We start from the raw sequence: 20,148 nt of genomic DNA, 5'->3' as shown, positions 1-20,148 counted from the left end.
CATAAACCTGTCTTTGATCTTTTGTTTCCCTTTTTTGCCCCTTACTACATGACTTTTTCACTGGAACTGCCATGGTCCTCTACAAAATATCTGAATTTTAATTTTATCATCTTTACTAGTATGTTGTATTTTTATGATTTAAAATTTGAATTCAGTTTTTTTTTTTTTTCAAAAAAAAACATTTCAGTTGATAAAGAGGAAAAATGTTTAAACTTTAAAAAAAATTCAGTGAATTCAATTTGATTGTTTTATAAGCAGAACAATTTTTCGTTTTGGCATTAAAACCACAAGAAATGTTACATTCTTTGATGTTTTTTTATATATATAAAAAATGTACATATTAATGCTATAGAAATGTCAGACACATATCAAATTCTTCAACATGAAAAAAAAAATTCCATATTATCTCATACCCAATGTATGTAATATATTATGGGCTTTTGATTTTCATGATTTTTATTTTCATAGAACGAATATTCTCTATACACACATCCTTCTATTTAAATTCATTTTACATGTATATTTTCTTAAAATACAATCACAAGATTTTTTTCTCCATGTAAGCGCTTATTTACCATGGTTTGGTTCTCGAGAAAAACCGTTCATATTTAGCTTAACTACTTTTTTTTGAAAATTTTATTTATTTCTTATTTTTAAGAAAAATCTGGTTGATAATTAAGTGATATTATTGCTGGCTGAGTAATTATGAATTACTCCCTCTTTTTTTTAAGCAATATCTTTCTTGCTCTCTCTGATCTACACACATCAATGTCCACAAATCGTTCAGACAACCACTAGACGATGACTTAGTGTGATGATGGACTCATTAAACTAGTTAAACAAAGTACGAACAACCGATGGAGAACCACTCTTCCCTAGATTTTTTGATAAAACTACTTTGTTGTAAAAAAAACTTTAGCTTAATTTGATGAACTATTTTGTTGTAAAAAAATTATAACAATTATCTACATCATATTTATATATGTTATTCGATCATGAGAAACCTAATATATGAAAATAAATATACAATCCTAATCATATAATCATATTATATATTCAAATTATTTATTATCTAATTATTGTTTTCTTACCATCATAACAATATTAATTGTTTCTTTCCAGTAATCTATTACAACTTAATTATAAATGTTGAAAGAAATTAAAACTATTCTTTAAATAAATTTATGTATTTTTTTTTGTCAATTTATCAGTTATGCAATTTATGATTTTTCAAAACATGTTATAATCCTATAATGTTTGTTTGGTTTGATTAATTCTATCTTGAATTTAGATTCTTCAAAACTATTATAATCATAAGGTATTCAAAATTTTGTTAAAATGACAAAAATTATGTGACATACGGTCGATCAGATTAGAGGAATTCGGTAATCTGTACACTTTTTATTATTGTTAAATTATATGGATTTTTTTTATCTTGCTATTTTGTATTTGCAGCGAAGTTTAATTCACATGTGGGAATCGTATTTGATAAATAGAAAACCAACTCCAACATATATTGTACAACCATAAGTTTAACTTAACCTAAATCACATTTAAAAAAACAAATGTTATTTTGGAGACAATGCAATGCAATCATCAAAGTTAATGCACAGAATCCAAGCATATATCTAAAACTAAACAAAGTATTTTAAAGTAGAAATGACCAAATTTACGGAGGAAATGGTATTCAAAGACAGCATGAAAACTATTTTCTTACTTTATTAAATCTTTCTATATTTCTTTTTCCTCCTAACTAATCATATACGTATTGATCCTTTTGTGTGCAAACCCATATTAATCAAGAATCCAAAACCCATATTAAAATTCATATTGATCAAGAATCCAAAACCCATGTTAATATACCTTATATTATACGAAACCCACATCACATCACTTCGAATTTCATGGAAAAAACAGGTAGAGGTTATTATTAATTTAAGAACTAAACAACTGTTTTGCATTCGAGCAATTTTTATAACCTAGATATTTTTTTGTGTCATCTTTGTCAAGTGGTGGGATTACACCACATTTGATTAACTTTAATATGCTTTTAGTTTAGTTAAATGTGGTTTTAGGAATTTAATAATAGATAATTAAGGATTAATGATGAAAAAAGGAGATATATGAGATGCAAGTGGTTCACGACGGGCTCGAGAGCACGTGTCGCTGTCTTAACGGACACTTGCTGACTTCTCGATCACTGTTACCTTTACCAGACCACTGCACGTGTCTGCTTCTTGGTCACCCAAATTTCTGCTTACTCTCTATTTTTTCTTTTTCTTGCTTAAGTTTTTAATTTTCTGCTAATACACAACTAAAATTTCTAAAACTTTGGACCTGGTTCGTAATGTTGTTTGTTAACATTATTAAATTTGTTAATTATAATGACGTATTTCGATTTTACTATAATATATTAAATTTGAATGTTCATATATTTAATAAGTTATTCATACTGATCATGTCTTCTTTTTACATCTATAGTAATAGTATCATGCTATTTGTTAGTTAGGAAAATGTTAATTATGTACTTACCAGTTGATACTGTGTATCAAAATGCTTATAACCATGCATATTTTGCTCGTAACATATGATTTTTTTAGGAATAAGTAACTACTAAATTTAAATAATAAAGTACATGTTCATTTTACAGTGTTAGTAATACAAAAGGTTCTACATTTTGAGTCTCGACCCCAAGCCTTTCTCATGATCCGTATTTTTTTTTGTTTTTTGTTAAAGGGTATTCAATTAATAGAATATAATGCCCAATGGGCTATTTCCGGAGTAGGCCCATATACATAAATTCCTAGGGTCCAACTAATTTACAGTTAACCAAAGCTAAACCGATGGAAACAAAACCGGCTGGGTTCACAAACCGAACTTAACCGGGAACCATGAAACCCTAATCTGCAGAATGAAAAACTCGTTTGCAGCCGCCGCCCATACTTGCGGATACTCAGCCGGAACAGGACCTCCGGTGAGCCTGGACGACGGTAGCCGAACAGAGACGATGATCCAAGATCCGTTTGCCGTCCTGCCACCGTAGAGCCGTTTTGGAAAGGAGGAAGAGATCCGATCTGCCTTTTATCGAGGAGGTTTTCACGCTCAGTCGTGAGAGAGAGAGGCAGCAGGGAGTAGATAAGCGGGCCTTCGACGGTGGTTTAGCTTCGCCGGATCGGAGACTACCTCCCCTATCGTAACCGATCCCGCGAAGCCTCCAAGATCTCCAATCCTCCGATCTATCTGCCTTCTTCTCTCGTTCGTCGCCGTGAATCTCCCTCTTCCACTCCGCGTAGCAACTCCTCCGGCAGAGCTCTTGCCATCGGCGTCTCGCGGATTCTTCTCCTCTCCACTGCTCCCTTGATTCCGTCCATCAGCTTCGCCGGTAACATGCAAAGAGTCGCGAGTGAAGAACCATGGGTCGAAGGGTCCTCGCAGTCACCGGAATTGACGGAAGACCCAGATCGGAGCACGCGGTTGTGGTCAGAAGAAGAAGAAACGGTGGGAGAGAAAAAATCGCCGCGCGTGTATCACACTCGCTTGACTTTCTCTCTCGCTTTCTAGCTAAATTTTTTGTTAAAGGGTATTCAATTAATAAAATATAATGCCCAATGGGATTAGTGTACAATTTTTAAATCCGTATCTTTCAGTCCTGTCTCAATTACATCAAAAATTTTAAATATGATTAGTGTACAATTTCCCCATTCAAAGTTTTGTTTATGCTGAAACTTACATGTTAATTTAAGATTACTACAAGGTTTAAGATAGAGTACTCATGATATGTAAGTGCCGTTTAATTTGTTAAATAAACACTATAAAATTTAACCGCTAATATCGGCAGGCATATAAAATATATATATCATGCGTTGAATAATATATTAAAGTATAAAATTTATTTTAAACAAACTATCAAAAAAGAATTTAGAAAATGAAAATAAAATGCATGGATCTGAATCTTTACTAGATTCGTATTGTAGTGGTACTGTTTTGACCACAGTTCGTGATGTGATGTTATGATTTTATAAACAGCCTTTTATTGCACATGTACTATTTTCTGGACATTGCTACTATGTACTATCTACTGGTCATTGCAACTATGTAGACATACCTTACTGTAGCGCGTTGCACTACCCAAAAAAATACATAACTATTTTTATTTTTGTTTTGTTATCTAATTATTTATTTCACTTTAGTTCAAAATATAATATGTATATATACATATAAATAGTCCTTGGCTTCAGTATACAAAATTATATTTAACTTGAAAAATGGACGATTAAATAAACAAATCATACCGTGTTCGTAGAAAGGAGAGACGGGATTTGACCTTCGGGTCTTTGAACACATCCGGTTAAGGTTCTCCACCCTCGCGGTGGATCTAACCCAATTTTTTTTCTCCAAAAAAAATAATAAAACAAATCATACCATTTCGAAATATATCTATTATTTTTATATTGTGCTAAAACCATTTGGAGATGGCTAAACACAGTATATCATATATTATCATTTTTTCCGTACTAAAAATTTATATAATAACTTTTAAAACCGAATTTTTCTTCTAGTACTATATATTTAGGTAATTTGTCTTTTTATGTTTAAACTTTAAAAGTTCTCAGTACCAAATGAACGCGTACAAATAATGTTATACGAAGACTTGCGTTTACACGCTTCTCTTAATTTAATATGTATATACAGTTATATATAATTATTTTAAAATGATAAAAGACTTCTAATGTTCACAAAAAAAAGACAAATGAAGAAGACTTCGTATGATATATCTGGATCGATGAACATAATCAATGAATTGACCTTTTTTTTTTTTTTTTTGTGTGGATGTGTTTGTAAATTGTAGTTAGTTTATTTGGGATACGACTTGAAATAGCCATGCCTAAAAGCAAATTATGCAAAATTATTTTAATTTCTTTATATATTTTCCCTTGCTAAGTCACTGTTAAGCTCTAAAACCTTAGACTTCATAATACTAGTAAATTAGTTAACAGTAAATTTTAAGGCCTTAAGCTTTTTAGGTTTCGGGAACGACCTATTATAATTTGTGGGTCAAGTGGTCAACCTTTCAGCCATTGGAATAACATAACATATTATAATAATTACAATAAGGATTCCACAAAACGTAGTTAACTAAGTTTCCACGCTATATATTTTTCATGGTCATCAGTATGAAACTTATATAACCCGCAAAGAAGAAAATACTGAATAATCAAAAAACCAAAAAAAGCTTTAAAACGAAATTAATTCGAACGGATTAAAAAGACATAACCGTACCATAGTTGATAGTTCAACTGATTTTAGTTAAAAGATTTGATTACTGTGCAAACATAAGAAGAGAAAAAATCAGAGAAGGAAGTAATTATTATAAGGGATTTCCTTAAACTATTGGGTCAAGTGTGTTGATTAAGACTTAAGAGAGCACATTAAAATATAAGTGAAGTTGATGTCCTTTTTTAATGGACCATTAATGAATCTAGTGGGTCATGACTCATGATTAATTTTGTCCATTAAGCGTCTCTATATGCTCTATATGGAATAAACCCTAACTGTGATTTGAAAGATAGGTCCACACAGAGGTATATACCTTTCCATTATTAGACTAACTCTAATTAATTTATTGTTACCCTATTACATGTAAATCGATTCATACTAGTCTATGAACTAAACTTGATTTTTATTAGTTATTCATCTTTCAGACAATCATGGAAGGACCACAACATACACCCATACATTTTGTTTGCATCAATTTATCTAATATAATACATGTTATATCATAGTTTAAGTGATTTCAAAGTCATGTTTCCATCGAGGTTCAAAACTATGATTAAAGCAGATGAAAAAAAAGAAATTGTGGAATCTATACTATTAAAAGGGAAGCATTTTTAATAAGTAGACATATATTAAGATATTATTACATGAAATGCTATTGAAAACAGAATAAAAATATATAAATCCTGTATCCAAACAGATTGATAATCTCTATGACCAAACATATTGATAGCCGAACCAAATCGGATGCAATTAAGTGAGATAACCCAAATGCAATATCTTCGGCAACTAAATCTAAATGAATCTCGAAAATTCATGACACAATATCGAACAGTTCACTACTAATATTAATACCTACTATAAACAATGATGCAATTAAGTGAAACACATAAAAATCGGAAATAACAAATATGGTAACACAATATTCGTTTGTATATGCCATTAAATCTAAACAAATCTATCCACCTAAATTAAGTACTACACTTAAAGAAAAGAAAATCAACCCACGTAATTAGCACATCATACTTTATTTCTTTCCTTATAACATTACAATTATTTTGCTAATATTAGAAAAATTCAATCTCTACTACAAAAAATATATATGCGGTTAATAAGAAAAACGTATTTGATAATTTATACCAAAATTTTGGAAAGTCAACATAATCTACACGATTTTGGAATATTCTAATTTACAAAATCTTAGCAACTTACCAAATCTTAGCGACTTATATTTTAAACGACTTCTTTTATTGTATAAATATTGCAGTAATCTAAATAATTTTCAATTCAACAAAAACTTTCAAATCTATATTACGCTAAAACTAAAACCTTTTTTTTTTTTTTCAAACAACCCAAACCTATTAGCTTCTTGTGTTCTTTGTTAAATCCTTTTTTCCAGATTGTTATATGCATGTTAACATGTTCTGTTTAATCTATGTCTCTCTTTTTATTTATAATTATTTGTTCTTTGTTAGATTTTATTTAAATAAACTAACAACTACAATGTGTTTATGTAGGTTTTACAGTAAACATAGCTGGAGAAGCCTAAGGAGTCATCTCCTAATTTAAGATCATAAGTTTAAACTTTTTTATACAGAGATTATAACATATGCTAATTTTCAGGGTGGTCTCAATTTTCTTAGTATAATTTTAAGAGCATGAAGGGATGAATTATTTTTAAATAAGACAATGATTTCTGAAAGTATTCCAGAACCTGTATGAGTTATCATTTTCTATATTATTTTGTTTTTGTTTTTTGATTAAATAGTTTCTGTTCAATTTATAAAGCAACTGAGCGTGCATATGCTTATGTTTCTTTGCTTCCTATTATGATAAACAAGTTATAAGTGTAAAGGTTATTGACACAACAATACAATAGATATCTTATGTTTTTGTGACAATTGGTTGTTTATTTCTAAGTTATTAGCCATTTAGTCATTTACATTTTGTTGTCAGTAATGTTATTTTATGGTATAAACGGAGATTAAGTGGCTACTAAACCTAAAAATTATGTAGAAATCCAACTCAACATAAGACAAGGATCACAAAAGAAGCAAGTTTGAAACCATTTTAAAATAGCTTGAAATCTATTCGAAAACACATATAACCCTCGATTGGTGGCTTTTAAGGTTTTAAAAGTATTTAAAAGTCTTAAAAATATTTTATTTGCCAATCAAGCTTTTTTGAGTTTTTTGAATTTTTAAAGTTTCAACAGTCACATATTTTTAGGTTATTTGCTGTAACATCCGCGAACCAGATTCTGTGATTTTTGGAAGGAGTGTCGATCGACACCCTTGTGGCATCGATCGACACCCCTTTGTCTGGGTTCGTCGGGTTTGTTTTAATTCGCAATTTTGGTTTGGTTGGTTTGGTTTAGTTATCTAAACCGAGTATATAAGTGGAGAAGCGACAAATGAAGGGTTTTAGGGTGTGTGGTCGCCGTTTTCAGAGTTAGAGAGAGAGGAGAGAGCCTATTGTGGTTGAAGGAGATTAAAGAAGAAAGATCAGAATCGTTATGGTTTGGGAGGAGACAGTTTCGGCATATCAAATCGTTCTCAAAGGTAATGAAATTTGGTGGTTTTATTCCCAAGTCTTTCATCGTCATTCGCCTTTTTACAGAAGTAGATTTGGATTTAAACTCGATGAGTTATTGGCAGTTTCGTGAGACACGTTTTCTCAGACGCGAGTTGGGACCATCGGAGATTGTAACTGAGATCGTGGTCTCGTGTGGTGCCTGATCGTGCTGAAATTTTGTGGGAAGCTTCGTGACGTCTAGGGGTAGCTTTTCACCGGAGCGATTTGATAGTTAACGGTTGGTTTGTATTTTAGAGTTTCGTCTTTGAGACTGTTCTTTTCTGATGTTTCTGTCCAGTTTTGTTATAAGTCGTTTTTGGTTGTGTGGCTTGTTGTAGGGCGTTTCTGGGCTGTTTCAGACGTTAGGAGGGTCTCAACTGGTTGTATTGGTTGTTATAATCAGTTGATAAGGTGAGTGCATGACCATGGCTTATCTAAGCCTGAGAATCCTTTGTTGTTCTTGCTTGATTGGTGGTGCTTTGTGGTGTTGTTCTTGCTTGATTGGTTGTGTTAGTGGTGTTGTTCTTGCTTGTGGTGGTTGTGTTATGGTTCTTATAGGTTCCTGAAGGTTTTGGGTGAGGTTGGAACGGATTGGAGATGATTGGAAACGGAGGTTCGTCGTTCGGATTCGTGCAGTTCGCGTCTGCGAAGGGAGTGTCGATCGACACCAGTTAGGTGTCGGTCGACACCATGTTTGGTCAGTGTCGATCGACACCTCTCTGGTGTCGGTCGACACCAAGTTGCTTGTTTCGTGATTTTTCCTGGTTTGTTGTGTTTGGTTGTCATTTGTTAAGCATTGGAATCTCAGTTGCTTGTGTGTATAGCCCAGTAGATGGGAGGATTGCCTCACTAAGTATTTGTGATAATACTTACGCATCTCAATTGTTGTTTGTGGTGTGCAGGTTTGTGACGTGGAATCATGGCAATGAGGAGGAGGATGATCTAGGGTCTCGTTTGTGTGTTATTGGATTTGTTGGTTATGTTGTTGGAACCTTGGTTAGTGTTATGTTAGGTTGCCGGATAGAATGGTTAGGAATGTTATTGTATTGATGATGTTGTTGGTTTTGTATTATTGGTATGTTTCCGCTGTGCTTAATGTTATTGCTGGTTTAATGTTGAGTTGTGGTTTGGGTTGGTTAATTAAGTAGTATGGGATGCTTAATTATACATTGTATTTAATTGTTAAAAAAAAAGGGGGTCGGGTTGTTTCATTTGCAAATTTGTGGAAATAAACAAAATATATAATTATATAATTTTTAGATATATATTATGTAATATTAATACATGTTTAACCCATCACTAATCCGGTTCAAATTCATGCCTATCGGGAGGGGTTTGACCCGCTTGAAAATTTAATCATTCGGTTTTGGAAGCTTTAACCTTTTTGACAGTTTTTTATCCAGTTCATAGCTCACGAGTTTAATACAAATTTAACCAGTTACCAATCCATATCACATTCTATTCGGATCTATCGTCTTGTGAAATCTAATTTTACGTGAAACTTTTATTATTTCAAACATTGATATATTGGATGAAACTAAATCAATATAAATTTAAACTATAAATACTATTACCAATAATTATATCAATAAATATAACATTGCACATACATAATATATACAAAGATCAAAGAAAAATTAGTTTTGAAATCAACTCCGCACGTATGTGCGGGTCTGAATCTAGTTTTAATTGTTTTATGAATAATTTTTTTTTCTTCCAAAAAAATAAATTAGACAAGAATGTATTTGAGCTAAGGCCCAATGTATTTCCATCATTTTGGGCCGTCATTATCTTATAATGGCTTAAAAGTTTAATCGTTAGTGGTTAAAAATATTAGCTGAAATATCAATGAGACAATGCAAAGTTTAGTGACTTTAGTCATTAACGACTACAAAAAATACGATAACAAGATGTGTCATTGTCAAATTGACTAGAATATGACCAGTGACGCGTTTGAATGTTACTAATCGACGAACATAACTAGAGTCTTGTGTCGGTGTCTGAATATACTACTTACCCTTACGGCCTTACCGAATCTACCATATAAATTAACTGACTTGTTAGTTGTTACGCCGGTAGTGGCTATTCTATGAAATTTACCCTTCACCAAATTAAATTAAGTTGTTTGGCTTCTAATGGGCCTATTTGCTTTTCATCAAGAACCTTCTAGACTAGATAAAACAAAAAGTCTGATAGAAAGAATCAAAGAATCATTTTTATATTTCAAGATTAAAAAACAATAAACACAAATGAATTAGATCGTTAAACACAGAATAATAAAAAGGTAATTTACCTAATGAACATGATGAGTTTAAAAGAAAGATTAAAACCGTAATTAAAGGACGGTGCTTAATTAATCAATTACCACATGTATATAGTATATACCATCACTCAAACATGAACTGGAAACAACTGAAACGGAAGGTGCCTCTAGGCTACATTGACCGATTACTATGTGCGTCATGAGAGAAAAAATGAGGAACATAACGTAGCCTCAGTGCCGGCTTAACAGGGAGGGCGGGCAGTGCGACCGCCCCGGGTACATAAATTAAAGAGGTTTATACGTATAAGAAAAGGGGCACAAAAAAAAATTTGTAAGTTAAAAATGTATAAAAAAAAATTTTGTAAGCTAGAAAGAGGCACAAAAAAAAATTGTAAGCTAAAAGATGGGCATACAAAAAAAAAAATTTGTAAGCTAAAAAGGGGCACAAAAAAAAAATTTGTAAGTTAAATAGGCAAAAAAAAAACTTTGTAAGCTAGAAAAAGGCACAAAAAAAAAATTTATAAGCTAGAAAGAGGCACAAAAAAAAATTATATGAACCAAAACCTAAAAAAAATCAGTAAATTTTTCTATAGGTTAAGAGACATTTTTTTTTAGTTTGACCAGGGGCATGTAATATGTTTAAGCCGGCACTGCGTAGCCTGACCTGTAGTTGGGAATATAACAAGTATGTAAGCAGGTCACTTCCTCTGAAGAACCCATGAAATCACGTAGTGGCTTCCTTAATCAAACATTCCCAAGGAGAGGTACAATAAGAATAAGGCTATATCATACAAAAAGAATTGTACGTGCTTTATGAGATGCTAAGGGAGAGATGTGGAACTTGTTAGTTGCTAGCCGGAAAATCAGACATTTGATGATGCTTTGGAGGTTTGTAGGGAAAATAAGCCACTATGGCTAGTCAGTTAGCAGCATTGACCAACACGACAACTAAAAATGTTATGTAGTTACAGAGCACGGTTGTGCTTCCTTTCATCGCTAGAACAAAAAAAAAAGCAATATGACTATGCAGTAGTTACTTTGGCAGAGGATGTTGTAGAGTTATCACTCACAAAGACTAACTCAGACAAAAGAGAGATCATCAACTCTACAAGATCTATTTCGCATCCATTTGATTGTACCACGTTGAAACATCATATCAACAAGGTGTGTGTATATGGACGCTTTTACACTACTTGGAACCACAAATTTCATTCTCTAGTCTCATCCTCAATGAATGGTCTTTTTCCACCAAACAAGTCATCGGACCATACAAGAAGTTGTGCAATTGTAAATTTTTTTGCTAATTTTATAAGTCAAAACCCTCAACTACATAAGACAGCATTCAGATACTTCTCTTTCGGTCAAAATATCATATCATCATTCCTAGCCACTGGAACATTTGTTCTTTTTTACAGTGTCTCAAGATTGCATCAAACCGCTAAAAAACAAACATTATCAACAAGACCAATCCACATATAGAGTCAAAGCAATCGATGAAAAGGAATAGAAGATACCTTTTGGACCGGTTATCAAGGATGTTATTCCGTTGGTCAGGGAGTGTTAAACTATACGTTAACTTTAAAAATGAATATGTTAGAATAACAATTGGCAACACGTCAAATGCATGCAAAGAGCCAAACTAAAGATTCTCAACACAAACAGCTACCCTAGCAGGATAACTGAAAACAGTAAACTATCAAACTACTAGAGAAAGTTCACAACCTATACTAGTACTAATGCAGGACCTTTTAGAACTAAAAGCATTGAGGAGGAGATAATGAATATTCATTCCCACGGTGAAATGCCACGGAACGTTCCAATATCACAAGATTCATGTGCTCAGGCAGTTAAACGACAGCACGAAAAGAGGAGGAATGATTCTTTGTTTCTTCTACCTTCAACTGCATTAAACATACTAGAATAGCAAAATCACAAGTATTAAAAAAACCACAGTCACTACTGTTTGCCATAAAACACCACAGTGACTACTTTTTCCAAACATGTGCCAAGAGATTAATCAATCAGTCTCACTAATACACAATTAATCTCACTAACCATAGCCATAACCATCAAAAGAGTTGAAGATAAAACAGACATTGTAACAAATAATTAAAACACACGAAAATCAGAAGAAACGAGAAACAAAGAAACGCTTGTCGCTTCGAAACTGAACTCCAAAAACTCTTGATTCTGAAAATCACAAAAATCCATTTCACTGACACACTTACAAAACCAAAGAAAGAAAAGCGACCCCTCGAGAATGACGAACTAAAGATGAGACTTCATCTAAAGATGTTGACGAACTAGAAGCGAAAAACTGACACAGACTTAAGATGAAAATAAGCTGATAAATCAGATTCTTAAATACAATGATTCAACAAATATATCTGACCTGATTACCTCTGTGTAGAGTAGTAATGATCTGATGGAGTAATATTCTCTCAGTTATTGTCATGTGAGCTCAGTGTAAAGTTGATGTTGTCTGATATAAGCTATTACTCCATCTTCAGTCAAGTATTTAACCGATAACACTCGCGAAATGCATTGCCTGAAAGTAGCAGAGGAGTAAGCAAGAGAAACCATATTTTAGCGTAAATGATATGTTATTGAGAAATATTAAACCTCAAGTCAAGCTACCTTAATCTACTCGAACTAATCTGATTAGGAAACAACATTGTCGACGATTCTGATGTTATCCTACAGAATAAACAGTAGTAGACTGATTGATACAGGGGAATACAACCAAAAACAAATAAAAACTCGGTAACACTTACACCGCTTTCGTTTAAGATTTTGTCACCAGAGAACATATTATCTTGTCTCTACGGATGCACACGATGCCAAAGTCTTGACAAATAGTTCTTACCTTCAAATACCCAGAATTGAGAAAAGCATAAATTGTGAGTAGAACTGATAAAACAAGATAACAACTCTCTGTTTATATAACAATGCTGCCTTGGTTATAAAATCATTGGTTTACCTGTTGAGGGATCCAAACACCAGGAGTGCAGAAAGATTGCAGTAGATCCGAGCCACATAGTAGCATGACTTTTAACAGATTCTAGCATTAGAAAGCACATACTATAAAATTTGAGTTTGTAATTTGCGTAGTAGCTTGCTAGCACGGACACGTGACAACACATAGCAAGCAACCCCACTGAGATGATCGAGCAATTACCCTCGGGTTGTACATGTCGATTTGTTGTTAAGAAAGTCTTGACCCTTGATAAAACCGCCGAAGTTCGTTGGTAGCTGCTTTGAGATCCCTGTAGAAACAGCTTACAAAAGTTTTGTGAACAAAAGAGAAGTTAATGAAAAACTTTTTCGAGGGATGAGAAAGTACCTCCCATGGATCAACCATTACAAAGTCAGAGCTTTGACAGGCTAGATTACACATCTCTAAACGATGTTTTGCAGATAAAAGGCCCTACAGAATGACATTAAATGAAGAAAAACTTTAAGAGCTAAAAAAAGAAAAAGAAGTGCTCCTAGTTTCATCATCATCATCAAGTAACATGTCCATTAGCATTGGTCATTTTACTGAAAGAAACTAAAGATTGATTCTCGAGATGCAAAAGATATTTATACCTTCTTCTTGTATGCATCATTAACAGGAGACATATAGTCTCCAAGAACATGAAATCCGTCTGAGTGTAATGCATCTCTCGCAAGCTCTAAAGACGAAAAAAGAGAGAGAACTTATCAGTTTGATGGGATTAAAAAATAACATACAATATACATGAGAAGAACAAACAGTGGCAGCATCAACGATTTGGTACTTTAACATGATGAACATCCAAAAACCTTTAAAGTTGTGATCTTCTTTCTTTTCATATCCTTACCAAAAATACAAAAAGCTAACACAATCACAGAATCAACAAGGCATAAAATCAAAGCAATGATGATGAAATGGTAAAACTCACCAAAGATGCGTAAATGCATAAAAGTAGGAGGAGGATTGAAACTCCGAGTTGCCACAAGCACTAGACAAGTTTTGTCCCTGATTCAGACAAAACAATCGAATAAAATCCAAACATCCAAGCAGATCAAATCACAAAAAAATCGAAGGGAAGAAACAAAAATAAATTCGTAGAAGCTAAGAAATTTACTCAGGGTTTGAATCAATGGATGATAATTTATCAATTGGTGAGCTCTGATGATCGAATCTGAGTCTCTAACGATCACTCCGGCGAATGTTCCAACCTCCTTTCATACATGAATCTACTACACAACATACAAAGAAGTTATGAAACTGTATTGTTGCGATATTTTATAACTCTAAACCCTCAATTGGATTTGGAGAATCAAAAAAAGACAGCTTTAAGATTCTTCCCTATCTACTGTTAACATTGTTGTTTTCTTCTACTCAACTCAAGATTGCATCCAACCGTAAAAAAAGCAAACATTTTTTTAAACAAGATTGGCAAGAGAAGATAGCACTACCATACTGTACTAGTTTCTCAAAGGTTCGAGATTGAAATTCTAAAAAGTGAAAACTGGTTGATTTTGAGAATCACACTGTGTAAATCCTTCACAGAAACCAAATTTACTGACACAGAACAGAACACAACTTTCCAAAAAAAAAAAAAACAAAAAAAAATAGTGGTGATGCTGTTGGGCTTTTAATGGACCTGTAAATGCTTTCATCAAAAACCTCTACTATTCTCAAATTGGACTATACAAACAATAGACATTTTTTATATTTTTATAATATTGCAATACTGAATTGAAAACAAACAAACAACATGAATCTACAAGATCGTTAAACACAGAATAATAACAAGGTAATTACGTAATGAACAGATCAAGTTAGAGTTTAAAAGAAAGATTAAAACCCTAACTAAAGGACGATGCTTAAAGGACTGGTTCTTGGAATATACTCATTATGTCACTCCTCTGTTTCTCTGTTTCCCATAAAGATTCAACAAATCCATCATCGTCGCGGTAGAGATCTTCAAAAGCGAAGGTATGGTTTTGGTCATAGTAACAAGTAGCTTGTGATGAAGGCTCGCCACAGATCTTCTCGAAGGAGGATAAAGTAGAGTTCTGTTCAAAAGAAGCAATTTCATCACAAGAAGATGGAGTCGAGGACTTTGGGTTTTCGTCGAGAGAAGAGGAGCTAGGGTTTTGATGATCAGAATTGGAAACAAATTGTGTTTTTTCTTTCTTCTCAAGGCAATCCATCAGATGCTTCCTCGTTCTCATCATACGATCCTCGATCACGTTTAACTCAGAGATATCGTCGCAATTACGGTAGAGATCAGGGTCTTCCCACCAAAACCCTAGCTTGGTTTGGGGGTTAATAGAAGTCGTCGGAGGCTTGCCGTTGAGGTAACAGTCAGCAATTTCAGAGGCAGGAGAGTAGCCGGAGAAGGAGTAGACAACGTCGTTGTTCTCTGCCGGAGAGGTTACGAAGACGGCGATGTTGGCCCCGGAGAGAAAGCAGAGATCAGCGGCTTTGGAGAAGAGAGTTTGACGGCGTTTGCTGCAAGCCACCGAGCGTTGTTGTTTAGTGTCGCGTTTCTTAATCTCGATCTTTCTCTTTGTTCCTCCTCTTTTCATCGTCATGGTGCACTCGTTAGACGGCATGATTAGGGTTTTTTGTTTCGAGATTAAAAGAGAGAGATTTAGAGAGAGAGAGAGAGAGAGTAAGTGAAGAAAAGAATAGAAGAAACTCTCATATTTATAGATTCGATATATCCTAATTAGTACTCACTCATACTAATGTGTGTTTTTTTTCCACGAATCCTTTTTTTTTTTTCTTTTTCTTTTTACAGCAAAAATGTTTTCCTTTTTTTTTTCTCCTCCTCATATAAATTCAACTTATATGCACTTAAAAGAAATTATTTATTTTTACTAAAATCTTTTGTTTTTTTCTTAAACAACTACTTACTAAAATTCGTTCTTTTTAAAAACTTAGTTCTTTTGAAAATAATATTTTAATAAAACTAAAACAAACTTATTAAAAAAAAATTGATAAAACAAAAACAAAGTTCTCAATATTAGTAATAATATCTAAGAAAATAGGTGAAGGGTTATTTGCTAAAATGGCATAACTATAGACCATATTTGCTGAAAATAATACAATAGTATATTGTAAATAGTTATGTAATATTTTCAATGTTTGTATTTTTTTTTATTGGTTTTTCCTTTTCTTGACTTTCTAATTGGTGTAAAATTCTGCGATACAAACATGAAACCAGTAAGTCTTCAGATCAGTTAAAATATACAAATCTCATATACTTTTACAAATTTTCAATGTTTGTTTTATGCTGACAATGTTTATTTTCAATATTTGGGATATGCAATTGAGTTGCTTTAATAACCAATAATATAAAGGTCAGTCTCATATTTTTATATCTTTTGAATCTTATAGTCCGATCATAAGATTACGTAATTCTTCATTACCTGTAAAACACTTGATTATTCACAAAATTTGATAAATTTATAACAAACCCCAAAACTTAACTATTAACAATTGAGTTGCTTTAATAACCAATTAGGATGTATATTTAATAATTACTTAGATAAAACTAGAACAAAGTTATTTTTTTTTAACTTTTGTTTTTGATAAAACTAAAACAAAGTTCTTAATATTAGTAATAATATATAAGAAAATAGGTAAAGGGCTCACACCAAAAAAAAGAAAATAGGTAAAGGGTTATTTGCTAAAGTGACATAATTATAGACCATATTTGCTGAAAATAATACAAGAGAAATTTCTCAAAATACCACAATTTCAGTTTTTTTTTTCTCCAAATTTACCACTCTTATTTTTTTTTTTCTTCCAAAAATACCACAAGTTTTATTTCCAAAAATATCACAAACACAAAAAATTGATTATTTTTATTGGGTAGAATTTGTTTTTTAAGTTCGGGTTGATAGATTTAGTTTTGGGGTATAGTTTTTAAGAGTGTATAAGGTTTAGGGATTAGTTTTTTAATATAAAATTTTAGTTCAATTTTGTGGTATTTTTGGAAAAATACATGTCAGTGGTAGTTTTGAAAAAAAAAATCTAAAATGGTATTTTTGGAATAAAAAAACTCATTTTGATGGTATTTATGAGAATTGTCCATGATTCAATGATATTTTTGTAAATAATTATGTAACATTTAAAGTTTATATTTTTTAATTGGTTTTCTCATTTTCTTGACTTTCTAATAGGTGTAAAATTATGTGATACAAACATGAAACGTGTAAGTCTTCAAATCAGTTAAAATATGCAAATCTCATATACTATTAAAAAAATACAATATAAATTTCTCTTTCAATGTTAGATTTATGCTGAGAAGTGTATTTGGGATATGCAGTTTAGTTAACCAATATAAAGGTCAGCCTCATATTTGTATATCTTTTGAATCTTAAAAACTGAAATGAAATATCCATAATAATATGATGGAGAAATATGGGTACAAAATCAAATCAGAAAACAAATAATCTGAAATGATAGATATCAAATTTTCTATTTCATAACAAAACAGATAATTCGATATTGACTTCAGTACCAAAAATGCAGGCTTAATCTTAAATCTTACTTTTCGGTACAATCCCAATATTTCACTAAAATTTTAGGGGGTAGAGACTGATTTCAAGCTTTTTCTTTGTACTTCCTTTTTTCATCGTCATTGTATACTCCGGTATTATTAGGGTTTGTTTGTTGTTTCTTAGAAAGAAAATAAGAGATAAATATTAAGAGAGAGACAGAGTGTGAAGAAAAGAAGAGTATAATAACTCATATTTATAGGATATTTCGATATCCTAGTTCATTAATTACCGAATGTGTTTTCCTTTTTTCTTATTTTCCATTTTTTAAAAGTTATGTAATACAATATATATTTATATTAGATATTAACCCGCAGTATACCGCGGGGCTATTTTTGATATAAAAAAATGTAATTTATTTTATAGATTAACTGTATATATAACTAATGTTTAATTTGTATTTTAAAAAAATGTACAAACTCACTTGGTATAAGTAATTAGCATGAATGATCTTTTATAATTAAGCTGCCAAACAAAAATACAGTAACATTTCACAAGAATAATTATTTAATCAAAAATCTAGAATTTCAGAAATCTATGTAGTAAATAAAATAAAATAAAAATATTAGAAGCATTGATCAAGATGAAAATTCACTTGGTACTTCTAATTTAAGTATTCGATTCATGCTTTATTTTATCCTACACAAAAACACAATGCAGAAAATAAAAAGTAAACGAGCATAAGTAAAAAAATGGCCACGGATAAGCAGTTAAGCCAAGATAACGCAAATTAAAAGCAGGCAGTCATTACTCATTAGAGAGAATATGATAAACGAGTAGTAGTTGGTCATTCATTGTTTATGGATTATGGTTAGGTGACCAAGCAAACAAAGTGTAGAGGAAAAGATGAAGATCTCTCCGTTCCCACGAAGAAGAGAATGACACCAAACTTATGACTACTACAGAGCAATAAGACAAACGCCAAACGCAAAGACACCAAGACATATGATATGGGGGGGAGAGATCTAAGATGATGGATCCTAAAGAGAGCTGACCACAATAGGCGACAACTCCTACTTCGATGGCTTCTTAGACGAATATCCGACCTTCTCGATGACCTTGACGACATCTAACCCTTCCACGACCTGCCGAAACACCACATGCTTACCATCGAGCGAATCGGTATTCACGGTGCAGATGAAGAACTGAGATCCGTTGGTGTTGGCTCCGGCGTTCGCCATCTACAGGATTCCTGGTCCCGTGTGCTTCCTCTCGAAATTCTGGTCATCGAACTTGGCCCCGTAGATCGACTCGCCGCCTGTTCTGTTCCCGGCTGTGAAGTCTCCTCAAGTTTATGATGAAATCTCCTCCCTGGCACATGAAATTATTCATAGGATAGTTAGTTATGGTTAGCTTAAAGAAAACAAAAAGTAAACGAACATTAAAAAAAAACAGAGTGAAAGTGAGAGATGACTCGATTGCAGTCGAAAATGGTTTTTATAGACTTGGAGAAACATAAATTTCGGAGCGAATAATTTGATTTTTGACTTAAACTTTCAATTTATTGCTAAAAATTTTTAGATCACAATCTTAACAAAAGAAACTAATAGAGATATATTAGGAAACAGTATTTATAAATTCAAAATAATCTAAAATCGAATATCTTAAACCCAATTGGTAATAAATTAGATATTATACGATAATCATTAAGTATAGATAATTTTGGTAAGTAAAAAATTACTAAATAATAGGAGCGAAATTAGTAATAAAGATTGATTCAAATAATAAAAATCGTAATTAAGAGGTTAGTAATCCGATACTAAAAATAAGGAAAGTAGGATCCGCATCACTCTATTTTTGATCCGAATCTATTATTCCTAAACCGATTAATATTAGTTTCTTAAATCGATTAATTAATAATTAACTCAATGGCAGTATTGTAAATAAGTTTGAAGTTGAGGATTTATTTCATAATTGTACTTGGAAAATGTATATATAGATATACTTATACACTGATTATTTAAAAACGATGGGCAAATAACATAATTTTATCTTTTAATGTCGGCTCGAGTTAGAACTAAATTCGGGTTTTAAAAAAATTTGGTTGATTTCCGGTTTAAAACTTTGGTTTGGTATATATATTGCGGTTATAAAGTGGGAAGTCTCAAAAATTTAAGGCCTTTCCGATAAAAAAGGCAAAATAGAAGGAATCACCTGTCGTCGAAAACAGGGGAAGATATTTAACTCATCCATCAGCTTCCCCACCATCAAAAACTCTAGTACGAATATGGAGACAAGGTTTCCAAATGTTGCAAAAACCACCCTACCTTTTTATCTCCGAGGACAATGATCACAACAATCTCCAGTACACGAGCTTGAAAGACATGATCTCGAGTTCCGATGGATTCGGTTCGTTCTTTTCTCCCAGCCAACACTGTCTTCCTTCATCTCAAGACGGGTTTCTCTTGTCCGAGATGGATTCTTCTAACATAGCCATTAGAAACGAGCTCGTGAAAAGAGCGGCTTCTATGTATCTTCAGTCTTCTATGGTTGTC

At 32.4% G+C, this 20,148-nt stretch overlaps 1 protein-coding gene and 1 pseudogene across 1 annotated transcript; both read right to left on the bottom strand.

The window, feature by feature from the left end:
• On the bottom strand, positions 11,263 to 14,461 carry LOC104699364 (annotated as a pseudogene).
• Positions 14,966 to 15,700, bottom strand: LOC104699363 (agamous-like MADS-box protein AGL97). Its single transcript, XM_010414679.1, has one exon. The coding sequence runs from the start codon at positions 15,698 to 15,700 to the stop codon at positions 14,966 to 14,968; it is 735 nt and encodes a 244-aa protein (XP_010412981.1).

The sequence above is a fragment of the Camelina sativa genome, chromosome 6 (assembly GCF_000633955.1).
Source record: "Camelina sativa cultivar DH55 chromosome 6, Cs, whole genome shotgun sequence".
Classification (NCBI taxonomy): Eukaryota; Viridiplantae; Streptophyta; class Magnoliopsida; order Brassicales; family Brassicaceae; genus Camelina; species Camelina sativa.
Note: the sequence above shows the minus strand (reverse complement) of the source record. Positions and strands in the feature narration are given on the sequence as shown.

What these genes read in the sequence shown, in the direction of transcription:
- LOC104699363 (XM_010414679.1), bottom strand. Translation starts at nt 15,700, where the DNA reads ATGCCGTCTAACGAGTGCACCATGACGATGAAAAGAGGAGGAACAAAG.